General features: G+C 35.5%; 1 protein-coding gene across 1 annotated transcript in view; it reads left to right on the top strand.

The window, feature by feature from the left end:
* Positions 1–13,885, top strand: part of LOC150095842 (protein strawberry notch homolog 1-like) — a 447,536-nt gene that overhangs the window by 251,106 nt on the left and 182,545 nt on the right. Inside the window, exons 16-17 of the mRNA XM_090408811.1 lie at positions 7,386–7,540; positions 11,432–11,563. Coding sequence (XP_090264937.1) covers positions 7,386–7,540; positions 11,432–11,563 — 287 coding nt within the window. The remainder of the gene's footprint in view (positions 1–7,385; positions 7,541–11,431; positions 11,564–13,885) is intronic.

The following is a 13,885-nucleotide window of genomic DNA, read 5'->3' as shown; positions in this document are numbered from 1 at the left end:
AGGTGATATCTTTGTAAGCAACAAAGACAAAATGTTGCTTTCAGGGAATAACAATTAGGGAAAAGAAGGCATAACCATATATGCCTTCAACACCAAATATGAGGATAATCTTATTGAATGGTAGGCAATATAAAGTAGATGTTTCCACAAAAGGTTCTACTAAAGAAGAAGCGGCGGAATTTTCCAAGGCATTAGAGAAGGCAGGAGACACGAAAATGGAAAAGTAAATCATTGTTGGAGATCTAAATAGAACTGTAGGAAATTATTACCAGACATGTAGAAATTATTAAAAGAACACGTAAGCCCACAGTAATAACTTTTAATTAATAAAGGTACAGATATTTCATTCTAAAACTAATAGTACATCTTCAGTGTCACACAAACAGTTATAGGAATGGAATACAAGTAACGAACATTCGGTGGATCACCTATTAAAATACAATTGTTGCCGCATGCTAGGAAATGATAGAAAATAATAATTAATCTTTAAGATAATTGGTTTTTTTATTGATTACATAAAATAAAAGTCTTTCAGATCTTCGAGAGAGAGAGACAATCATTTCGATTTAAATTCGGTCGGTGTAAAATAGCTTCACAACTTTCTTTAAAAAGGCGTTCATATTTGAACCTGCATCTATGGAGGAGAATAGCTTTATCCCACTGGATATTATGAGTAGTGTTATAACACTACTCATAATATCCAGTGGCTGCATAAATGAAAAAAGCAGTGACAGCATGATGGCAAAAAACACTTGAGAGGAATGCAATCTGGAATACATATCAGTACTTAGTAAAAAGCTATCAAAAACCTGAAATGTGAAAAGGCAACTGGAGTAGATAACATTCAACCAGAAACAGAGGTATAAAAGTTTTCGAGTGGCTTCCCCCTCATAATTAATAAAGCCTGGTCAGAGGATTGAATTCTGGATGATTGGAGTAGAGCTCTCATAGTACCTTTGCAGGATCATAGAATATGATGTGAGACCCACCAAAACCACATGAAGGTGGAGATATCATCTGAGGAGGTGATGAACTAGAAATTCCCTTTTTATTTTAATTTCAGATTAATGTTTTAAGAGATGTATTTCTTCCATATCCCTGTAAGAATGGAGCATAAATATGTAAAACCTTTATGCATGTGTATGAAGTTCATACACGTGCATTTGGAAAAAGTGAATTAAAACTGAATGTGAAAATTATAGAGGAATTTCCCTGCTCAGTGTTCCTGTATAAGTATGCTCAAGAAACAGCTAAGAAAAATCATAGAAAGGATGCTTAGAGAAGAACTAGGTTCAGGCCAACAAAAGGTTTTCAGGATCAGATTTGCATAATAAATTTAGTTTAATCCTTTATCCAAGTGTGAGCAAACAAAGTTTGCACCTGAAAGTATCTTCAGGACTGAGGTAAGGTGGTACAACACCAGGTCACTCCTTGCAAAGGTGGAACAAGCTACCAACACTCCTATCTCAGTATCTCCCATAACACATCTCCTTGCGGATATGTCTAATGTTATGCATTAAGGGAAGGGCCACAACCCAGACTAGTTTTGACCTTTATTGAGGTCTCTTCAGTGGGAGCCAGGCCCAAGTGGAGATACCAAGCAGAAGCATTAGCAGGTCATCTCTACCTATAGGAGTTGCCAAATGGTGTGCCACCCCTTTTTTAATAAATTACTCTGGATTTAGAGAAAGATGTTGAAAGTTTATTTTTCACTTGGTTAGAGTATTAAATTTAGTTTAATCCTTTATCCAAGTGTGAGCAAACAAAGTTTGCGCCTGAAAGTATCTTCAGGACTGGGGTAAGGTGGTACAATACCAGGACACTCCTTGCAAAGGTGGAGCAAGCTACCAACACTCCTACCTCAGTATCTCCCATAATGCAAAACACATCTCCTTGCAGTGTTGTACCACCTTAACTTCCTATCTACAATTTTCCTCCAAATCAGTCTGTTACTTGTCAAGACTCCAACATTATCAGATCTTATATTTCTATTGTCTAAGGCACTTTGTATCATATCAATCCACCTATATCTTGGTCTTCCTCTGGGTCGTTTTGCTGCCAACCTGGCAGAGAACACTTGTTTTGCTAATCTTTCTTCGCCTATTCTGTTTAAATGACCATACCACCTGAGATTAGCTCTGCTAACGCATTCCTGGATGCTGACAATGTCAGGTTCTTTCCTAATTCCTCGTTTTTAATATGACATTGCCATTGATGCCATCTGTTCATGCCTCTAATGTTTCTCAGGACTCTCATATCTGCGGTCTCTAGTCTTTGGTCAAGTGTTTTACTTCTGACCCAGCTCTCAGATCCATAAGTTAAAACTGGTTTGAACACTGTCTTGTATACAGCTAATTTAGTGTTCCGACTAATTTCTCTCTTATTCCATATGAATTTATTCAATTGACTTCCCACCATACCAGCTTTGCTGATACTGCTGTCTATTTCCATATTTAATTTATCATCGTCAGTAAACATCGTACCTAAATAGCTGAAATGTTTTACTTGTTCCACAGGTTCCCCGTTCACAACACAGTTGACATTTTCAATTTATTCTGCCTATTTTCCTTGTCTTTGTCTTTTTATTGCTGACCTTCATACCATATCTATTACAACAGATATTCAATTTAGTCAGAGAATCTTGCAGACTTGTAGTGGATTTATTTAGAAGTATAACATCATCTGCATAAAGCAAAGAGCTGACATTAACATCTCCAATTTTGATATCATGTTTAACACGTTCGCTGCCAGGCTACTTTGGCATGGTCTGTTCCCCTACGCCGAGCAGTTTTACTTCTTCAAGGTCAGTACGATAATCTCGTTACCGGAGGTAAACGTCCTACGAGTATACTCGTAGTTGGCTTGTACAGAGCATATACGGTCTATGAGAATACACAGTTTTGATGCTAGCCCCACAAGCCAAGCATTTTCATTTCTTCAAGGTCACTACAATAATCTCGTTCCCGGCGGCAAGCGTCATACGAGTATACTCGTAGCTGGCTTGTGAAGCAGGTTTACCCACTACGAGTATACTCGTAGTTGGCAGCGAACGTGTTAATACCACTTTCCTTCATAATGTGATCCATATAGATAATGAATAACAGAGGGGATAATGCCTTGTCTCGCACCAGATTTAACATTAAACCATCTTCCTGTACCTCCTTCAATTCTAACTGCTGACTTACAACTCAAATAAAGACTAAGTATTGCTTGATATAATGCCCCATTGACACCATATAACTGCAGCGTATTAAATAGCTTCTCTCTTGGCACCTTGTCATATGCCTTTTCCAAATCGACAAAACTTAAATACAGATCTTTGTTATATTTCCATGCTTTCTCGACTATTTGTCGTAAAGTGAAGTTCTGATCCTGAGCCTGTATTTGGCCTGAATCCAGCTTGTTCTTCACCAAGCTTTTCTTCCACAATTCTTCTCAACCGTTTCTCAAGTATACTTACATAGATCTTGCCAATGAACACTCAGTAAGGAAATACCTCTGTAATTCTCACATTCAGTTTTATTTCCCTTTTTATATATGGGTACTATGAGAGCTCTACTCCAATCATCGGGAATTCGTCCCTCTGTCCAGGCTTTCTGATCTATGCAATGCAGCCACTGTAAGACTCTTATAGCATTTCTGGTCAGATATCATCTACTCCTGCTGCCTTTCCACATTTCAAGCCTTTGATGGCTTTTTCTACTTCAAGTATGGATATGTATTCCTGGCTACATGCCTGGTCAGTGATTTTTACCACTGTGCTGTCATCACTGCGTGTTTCATTTAGCAGTTTTTCAAAGTAATTACTCCATACTTCAAGGATATCTTTTTCTCTCGTTTTCATGTCACCTTTATCATCTCTAACTCCTTTTTCAGCAATCTTTCCTCCATTCCTAAGCTTCTTCAACAACCTCCAGAATATTTTGCCACCTTCTTGATATTTATTTTCTATATTCTTGCCAAAGTCCTCCCATGACTTTTGTGGTTTAGCTAGTTTTACACAGTGTTTAGCATTCTTGCATTTGTCTCTGTATTCTCTAAGACCACAAGCTGACTTATTTGAAAGGAACTTTTGATATGCTTTCTTCTATTCCTTCACTGCCTCTTTAACTTCCTGTGTCCACCATGGAGTTCTGATTTTTTTATCCTTGCAGACAACCTCACCACATGCCTCTCTGACAGAATCACTCAATGTTTTCTTCAGTTTGCCACTGAATCTCCACGGTTTGATTCCTGTTCTAGAACTCTTTCATTTTTTCTTCAATAATCTTTGTGTATTTTAGTCTACAGTTCACATCTGAGAGCTGCTCAACTTTTATTCAATTTTATCCTGCTCAAGACTAAATAGTGATCACTTCCAATTTCAAATCCTCTGTACACTGGTGTCCTGCACTTGGGAGAAAACATCACTATCAACAATAACATAGTCAATGAGACTTTTCTTATTCCTTGCCTCTTCTCTCCATGTGAATTTGTGCACATTTTTATGTTGGAACATGGTGTTAGTAATAACCAGTCCGTGTCCTGAGCAGAAATCCAACAGATATTTGCCATTATTATTAGCTTTGCTCTTTTCTCCAAATTTTCCCAAAATATTTTTGTATGTCTCACAATCATTTCCTACTCTGCTATTTAGATCCCCAACAAGGACCAACTTTTCCTTTTTCATTGTGTCAGTTGCTTTTTCTAAAGCATCAAAAAATTCCTCCACTTCTACCTCAGTAGAACCTTCTATGGGACCATAGGCACAAATAAGTTTCATTGTCCAGTTCCCCATTCTCATATTTGCCCACATTACTCTACTTGAGACTGACTGCCATTCAAGAAGATTAGCCTCCTATTTTCTGTTGAATACTATGACTACTCCTTCTTTTCCATGATTGTCATTGCCTGAATATAACATTTTGTATTTATTGCTCAGAAAGATCTCACCAGTTTTTGTCTTTTTTGTTTCAGTCATCCCTATTATGTCGATGTGGTACTTATCTAATTCCTCAGCTAGCTCCATTTCTTTGCCATTCAGGTTTCTTACGTTGATAGTACCGATCTTTAACTCTGGTGATGTTGAGTTGGGGTTTGTTTTCAGATTTGTTCTGAAAAACGTGGTGCTTAATGGTCAAAGCTGTATAACTGAGAGGAGACCTCCACATAGCCTTTAAAGGAATGCAGAGAACCAACCATTGCTTCTGACCTAATGTCCATTCCTCACCTTCTCGTGGTGCACCCTGTTGGGTACCTACTTTGATACTGAACGAACAAGGATGGGCTGGCAATTTAGGATTTAGCCGACTAAATTGTATTCTTATTGGTTAAACCAAAATAAAAAATGATGGTACAGCATATTATGGGATACTAAGAATACTAATATGAAATCATCACTTTCTATAAACAGGTAGTCTAATCATGAAGATAATTCATGTACAAACTTTGTTTGCTTACACTTGAATAAAGGATTTCACAAGAATATAATTTCTTGGCAAGTTTAATTTAATTTGTATTCAAGTGAAAAAATTTACTCTTATCTTGAATCCAGGGTGTTTTAATAATAAGGTGATGCACCTTTTTACTTTTTTTGTATTTGTGAAATATAAATTCTGCATTAATTCAACCTTTATATATTTTCTGGGTCTGGGTCCAACTGATAAACCATAAAGTTGGGCTATCTGATCTCAGAATGACTTTCTTCCAGATTCAGGGTGCAAATTAATGCAACCATACTTGTTGAGGTTTGAGTGAGTGCTTCATAGCAATGCTGATTCTAAAAATAGTCTCTCAGATCTATTGTGACTTCTATGTGTAATATTGAGTCTTCTTCCATTTAATCCTATGTGATGGAGTATCCATAGACTGGTCTGCCAATCCAAACTTGCCAGACTGATGACTGCAGATGTAATTTTTGTTTTCTTCAAGGCAAATGTTAACTGACTTACCATTCTGGCCAAAGTAGGCTAAACTGCAGGCATAAGGAACTTTATATACTTCAGGATGCAAGAGGATGAAGTTGACTTTTAGGAGAATGGATGAAGATAGCTAGCTGAATGAATAGCTTGAAAGTGGCATGGTGATCATATCTGCAGAGAACCTAAGCTATCTTTTCTGATGTATATTTTGGAAACCAAGCATTCATCACAGCTGCACTTACACAAATTGTTTGGTTCCAACAATTTGCCAATAAGTGACATTTATTTAAGCTAATATAACATTTTGAAATCATCGTCATCAAATTCCTGATATTTTCCCTTAGGTGTACAGGGCATTTCACAATTTAAACATTAATTCTCAGTTTTAATTTTTATAAGTTCACACTGTTCTAATTCTTGACTTTGTCTTGCATTATTGTTTACATTTGTACTTTTTCATTTTGTGTGTCTTATGCATGGCTCCTGCCAATCCTTGTTTTTCTGTCATCAGGGTATGATTTTCTTTGCTCTGTTTCCTGTGATTTTTTTTATTCTATTTTACAATGATTATGAATTATTTTGCTCTATTTCTAGTAATTTTTATATGTGTTTTTGATTTCTTTGGTATTTCCTTATGACCTGTTTTGTTCTTTTAGTTATTTTTGAATAAAGGAAATCTTCTTTTGGTTATTTCCTTTGTTCTCTTTCTGCTTTTCTTTCTTACATTTTTTCATGATTTCTTTTGTTTTATTTCTCATGATTTCTTTGTTTCATAGGAATATTAAGTGTGTGGTTAGTATTTTTACCTTAAATTCATTATAGTGAACCTTGTGTTACATCGTTAGTATCATGAATGCCCTTGTTAGGCCTCATTTCACAAATCAGTTAATTTCTCCAATCTTCTTTGAGGTCAGCAACTACCTTAGTAAATTTTGAGTGATCCTCAGCCACTCTGAACAGTCCCTCAGAGCTCCATTTAGATACCATAAAAAGAATAAAAACTGTATATCTTGGTCACCTACTTCGTAATGAAAAATATACTTCAATTGATTGAAAATTCAGCTGAATGCTTACAAATCAATTTAATATTACCTTCATCACTTTCTTCGTAGTTTATACTTGGACATGTGACAATTATAACATGTACGACAACCTTTCTGTTGAAATCCAGATTCTTCGAATTAACTGCCTCCTCTTTTGTTTCCTGCCCATGTCAAGAAAACTGAAAATTACAGACCACGTCCTTAACTTAAACATAATACTATATTAATAAATTGCTTACATTCTAAATTTACTCTAAATTGATTGTTTTAAGCAGTAATTCAGAAAGATACTGTTTCAGTAATATAAAATATCAGAATTTTCTTAATGAGATTTATGTTTGTTCTTATTTAAATTTAGGTTTTAAATGTAGATACTGATTAAGCACTTATTCTCATTCCACTTGATACCTTATTTAATTTTTTTTTAAATATATATTTACAGATACACCTAAATTTCTTACTGTGGATATAGATGAAAGAACAGCTACCATGAAAGAAGAGCTTTTGCAGAAACTAGAAGAATTAGGTGATAGACTTCCACCTAACACTTTGGATCAACTGATAGATGATGTAGGAGGTCCAGAGAATGTTGCTGAAGTTAGTTCCCTTTACTAAAGCTGTTTTGATGATAAACATAACAAAATTTTCCTGTACTGAAATATTTTGGTTCATAGTTTTCACAAATACATATTTGTGTTTATTTTTAAGTTTATTTTTTTTTTGCATGCTGTATTATTTATCTGGACAGAAAAGAATGTTTTGACTAAATTTGCATGAATAAACTTATAGGAACTGACAGTATTGACCATTGAGAGGGCATCTAAAATTTTGTGCTGGCTCACCAGTGGCAAATATCTGACTAATCAGATGTCAATCTGCATTTACTCTGCTATGGTTGCCTAATATATTATAATCACATGATCCCAGTTTGGTCAGTGTGTAAATTTTTGTTAATGCTATGGCTAATTTTTACTAGTGTTGAAACAAATATGTTTACTATATATATATTATTGTGTTTTATCAGTCAGTGAAAAATATATATAGTATAAATGGTCTTGTATGAGTTATGTTTTATAAGTGATACATGACTATTTATACTATATATTTTTTAAATTAATTACACTGTTTTTTACTTCTACAGCTTATGTCTTGAATCATTTTTATGGAAAAAACAGTTTCTTTGGTAACATTAACAAATTAGTTTGCTTCTAAATTGTGATTGGCTCACAACATTGCCAACTGTTATATCATATGACATGGCAGCAACTCAGAAAATAGTCACACATTTAAGTTTGAATGAATATAAAGAAATATTTAGGGAAAATAAATACTGCTTTCTCAACTTTTAATACTGACTGTTAATTAGTGTTCCAGTGCTTTGAAACGCCATTGACAGTCAAATTCTGTATATTCCTTTACTGAGAATGAAATAAGGTAATTACTGCTGTACACTGTGTATCTATTTTAGATTTCTATGTTGTGATTAATTGGTTACCTCATGGTACAACTGTGCGCTCTCAATGGATAAAATGATGCATGCATATTCTATTGTCTATTCTCTCATCAGTCATATCATTATTACAAAATCAGTAATAATCAACAAAACAGACATTTGTATTGACCAATAGATGAGATAAGTAAGCTAAATATATAAGAGATGCAATAAGTAAGGTAAGTGTACAAAAAAAAACATTTATGACATAAAACAGAATTGGCATTATATATATAAATTAAAGTGATGATTAAACTGAACTGATTTTTTTTACTAGTCAAATAAAATTTTCATTTGTCATGTATGAGTAGATAAGTGCATTTTTCAAGCTCTGACCATTGAACACGTGTTTTATTGTCAGTTCTGCATTCAACTCCTTCAACACCTCGAGAACTGCTTTCTAGTGACCACAAATATGCATTGCCAACTTAGATCCACAGGATCTAAGCTGCCCTATATCACACCCCTTTGTGCCTATTCCATGGGAGGTTTGGAGAAACCTCTTCCATTGCTCTTGACATCTCCAAGGCTTTTGATAGGGTCTGGCATTAAGGGCTTTCCAACAAGTTACTGTCATTTGGACTGCCTTCGTCCTTGTGTAAATGGATTGTCAGTTTTCTCTCAGATTGATCACTAAGTGTAATGGTGGATGGTGCTCTCTTTCTCTCTTCAAACTCTCCTGTCAATGCCTTTCCCTCAGAGTTCTGTATTTCACCCACCATCTTCCAGATTTGTTGACTGCAAACCCTATTCATAGTTTTGCTGATGATAGCACACTCCACTTGTACTCATATGACAAGCCTTGCAATGCTCAAGCTTCAAGATCATCTGTAATAAGTTCCCTGAACTGATCTCTTCAAAAAACTAGTTAACTTCACTATGTTGACTAGGTTTTTTGATTAGAAATGTTTTTAAATGAGAAAATAAGCAAACACAGTTTGCTTATTTTCTCATTTAAAAAAATGAAAAAGAAAAAAAAAAGTGATCATCTATGCTTACTTTTTTTGCTCAACTCAACAGTAAAGACCAAATCTCTTCCCAGTCTGACTCTTGCTTCAAACCTTTCCTGGCACAATCATATTCCTTCTGTAGCAACATCAACTTTCAAAAAATTTGTCATTCTTTTCCACTCAGGACGGTACTTCTCCATGCTGAAAATTTATTTGCTCTGTATAAATCCCAAATATGACTTACATTCAAATACTGTTCTCATGCTTCTGGTGGTGCACCTAAATTGAATAACTGTTGTAATAAATTTGGTATGAAGGTCAGCATTGACAAGGACAATGAAAATAGGCAGAAACATTGAAAATATCAAGTTGCATTGTGAATGGAGAACCTATAGAACAAGTAAAACATTTCAATTACTTAGGCATGATTTTTAGGTTTGAAAATGGTAAATTAAATATGGAAATACAAGAGAATCAATAAAGCTGGTATGGTAGGAAGTCAACTGAATAAATTTATATGGAATAAGAGAGAAATTAGTCAAAACACTAAATTAGCTGTATACAACACAGTGTTTAAACCAATTTTAACTTATGTATCTGAGAGCTGGGTTAGAAGTAAAGCACTTGACCAAAGACTAGAAACTGCAGATATGAGAGTCCTGAGAAAAATTATAGGTGTGAACAGATGGCATCAATGGCAATATCATATTAAAAATGAGGATATTAGGCAAGAACTTAACATTGTTAGCATCCAAGAATGTATTAGCAGAGCTAATCTCAGGTGGTATGGTCACTTAAACAGAATGGGAGAGGAAAGATTAGCAAAACAAGTGTTCTCCGCCAGGTTGGAAGGGAAAAGATCCAGAGGAATACCAAGATATAAGTGGATCGATGTAGTAAAAAGTGTCTTACAAGAGAGAAATATAAGATCTGATAATGGTGGAGTTTTGACAAGTAACATTGATTTGGAGGAAAATTGTAGATAGGAAGTTAGTAATGATGTAAGTTTTTCATGTAGTACTATCATATCCTGTACATCCCTTGAATGTACATATCAATTGATGATGATATGATATAAAAAAGATATCATATACTAAATATTTGCATTTAAAAAAAAAAGTTTGTTCAAAAGTCATCTGGTATTGTCTGTTAAATCTTTCTTGCAAGGTGGAACTCTATTTTGATGAACCTCTTAGAAATGAAAAACATTTTTAAGAATTTTCAACCAAAGGTGTGTTAGATGGCTTCATACAGAGGTGACAAGGTATTGCCTGTTGAAACTCAGATTTTCAAGAGGAAAAAATACAAAAAATACCTTTGTAGGCTCATAGGTGTTAGAAGAGGATTGGAAATGGCTAAAACAACAGAGGCTTGTCCAAAATCTAGACAAATGGTTCCAGAGAAACCAAGCTGAGGGTTCTGGACGCAGCTGTTTTATCAATAGCAACTTATAGATAAATGTGAAATTTAAAGAAGTCTTAAAGGAAAAGAATAGTTGTTTTTGCAATGTAGTGTTAACAGAAATTATGTAGTGCTGTCGAAGATATCATATACTATACTATCAGGCAAGATGGGTGCCAAAAAGAATTGGAGGATGCCTCAAAACAGTAACAGAAGGTAAATTTCTTCGAAAGAGGAAGTGGCAGACCCTCGATGAGATGGATGGATGGTGTGTCTGGAGTGAGTAGTCTTCAGAGATGAAGCCTCCAGCAAAGCATACAACTGGACCACCTGGTGAGGATTGGTGTGGCACATCACCAAGAAGTGGGGTGACCATACAGCATCTGGTGCTCCATTGAATCAATAAATGAATAGGAAATTGCACAAATTGATAGGATGTATAAGATGGTGTTGTATTTACTTAATTTGTTGGATAAAAGAGCTAAATATTTAAATAAAAACTAATTTTGATATACAAAAGCACTAAGAGAGGTTGAGAGTGATGCAATACATTATAACTGTTAACCAGTAAATTGATATTCAAAAATTTCTTTTCGGTATTTTGCTATTGTATGTTAGTGTAATATATAAATTTATTTATTGCAGATGACTGGCAGAAAGGGTAGAGTTGTGAGCACTGATGAAGGAACTATAAGATACGAATCTAGATCAGAATATGACGTATCATTAGAAACACTAAATATTACAGAAAAGCAACGATTTATGGATGGAGACAAGGTAATTTCTATTTTTATCCATTCATAGTATGGTATTTTACTCTTGCAGTATCAGAAATTCATTTAGTATGAATGCATAAAATATTTAGTTGCTGTTCTCTGGCTAGCCTAAGATTAAATTTTTTTTTATCATCTATTAATGGTTGTGAGATGAAGATATAACCATAGTATTATTAATTGAATATCTTAATGGAGCCTCACTCTAGCTAATACAATGCTTATTATACTTCTTGAATTCATTCTCTGTCACTGTGCTCACTACTTCCTTCAGCCTCATATAGAGATGGAAGAGTTTTTCATCCTGCAAACTGGCCAGAAGAATGCACGGAATTTACATACATGATACACTGCTCTCATAGCCTAAGTTGCTTTGACTAAATCCAAAACAAAGAAAACAGAATTCTTCAGCAACAAATGTCATTTGCCATAAGAAAAATTTGCTCCTTTGCTCTTCTTTCTTATTCTCCCTTGCTGAATCACTATCTGGTTCCAGTAGAGGGGAAAATTTTTCCCTCTACTGATCCCACAGAATACTTCAAGTTGTGTGTTTCTTCCTTATTCCCCTCTTTTCTTCCTATTTGAAATCACAATTCCTTAATTTGTCCTCATAATCAACATTCCATAGTCATCCCTATATCTGAATGATATGCTTTCTCTGCAATTTATCCCTCAAACCCACATCTCTCTGAAATTCAAGTAAGAAGATCTATTTGAGTGGTCTTGGTGTTGTCAGATTAATGCTTTATAGAAAGGAACTGTCTTTTCTTAATCCTACATATCATTCTTTCAGTATTTTCCCAAAAGAAACTAAATAACTTCTTTTCTAGAAGCTAATTTTGAATGTGGTCAGTAAGCATATTGAAGTCTTGGTTTTTCTTGTGTTGAATGGTTGGCATGGCTTAAGGTACTGAGCAGGAGTTTGGAGCCTTTTTCAGAGAATATGTGAGTTTTAGCTTTTTGTGCTCCCTGGAAGTGTTGTATAATAATAACAAAATCTTCAGAAGTCTCAAGTGTATTATATACACTGCTTGGAAAGAAAATCAATGGACACCAGAGTATGAGGAACAAACAGCCATTGCATCCACCTTAATAAGATGTAGGACCTCCTTTCCACAAGCTTATGATAGTGATCAGTAGGAATTTTGGACCATTCTTCCTGTAGGTATGTAATGAGGTCCTGTACTTGTGGGGCAGATGTTCCTTGACCTCACCTGACGATCCATGTCATCCCACAAATGTTCAATAGGGTTGAGATCAGGGCTCTGTGGGAAGGCCAGTCAAGTGTAGTGACATTCATGTCCACAAACCGTGCAGTTACAGCAGCAACCTTAGGACACACCTCATTGTCTTGCTGAAAGAGACAAAATACCTCTCAAAGTTCAATGTGTTCGTGGCACCACAAACAGAGGTCCGAGGCCAAACCAGGAAAAACAGGACAATACCATCACACCACCACCTCTGAATTTCATAGCTGAGGTTACACACTCTGGTACAAATCATTCACTGGGTATCTGCCACACCCACACTTGTCCATCTGCTCGTTAGATGATGTAGTGTAATTCATCGCTCCATAACACAGCTTTCCAAGCTTCCACATCCCACTACATACTCTTTGCATCACTGAAGATGACACTGCATGTTGGTTCAAGTAATGTGGGGCTTTCATATTGCAGTCCTACCATAGAAACCGTCTTGTGAACCCTCGATTCTGAATGTTTTTGTGAAGATTTGTGTTCAGTCAGTGCCCAGAACTCTGCATTCAATGTGCCATCCAAAAAATGTTTTTTTTTTTTTTTTACGTATTATCCTTGGTAGCACCCTATTATCATGTTCAGTAAGTGTGTGGGTAGTCCACTGTTGGTATCACCGATTGTTGACCTAGAATGGTCCAATTTGTTAACAGTTTGCTGAACAGATAGGCCTGCAACATGGCATTCTATCACAATGCCTGTTTCAAACTCCATCAGTTCCATTCCTCACAGCCATTTCACCCAGGCAGTTGCACTGACTTGGGAACATCATATTCCTCCAGTTTATACTGACTACAAACATGTGACTCGTTACATGACACGATGAACCTTGCCCATGGGAATGTCTGTTGACTTCTTTCCAAGCAGTGTATAACTGTATACAGTAAAATTATTACTATTATAGAGCTACGATAAACCCTCTCAGTGAAATATGACAGTGAACTCTGTCATCTCCATGACATATGAGAGGCTCATCACTTGAGATCTACACTAACCATTATTCACACATTATCATAACTCTCCTTAAACTCATTCACTGTCAGGGCACTCACAATTATCTCTGCAATCCATTC

This window comes from Typopeltis vanoorti, chromosome 19, assembly GCF_054136105.1.
Source record: "Typopeltis vanoorti isolate ZY-2024b chromosome 19, IOZ_Tvanoo_1.0, whole genome shotgun sequence".
Lineage (NCBI taxonomy): Eukaryota > Metazoa > Arthropoda > Arachnida > Uropygi > Thelyphonidae > Typopeltis > Typopeltis vanoorti.
Note: the sequence above shows the minus strand (reverse complement) of the source record. Positions and strands in the feature narration are given on the sequence as shown.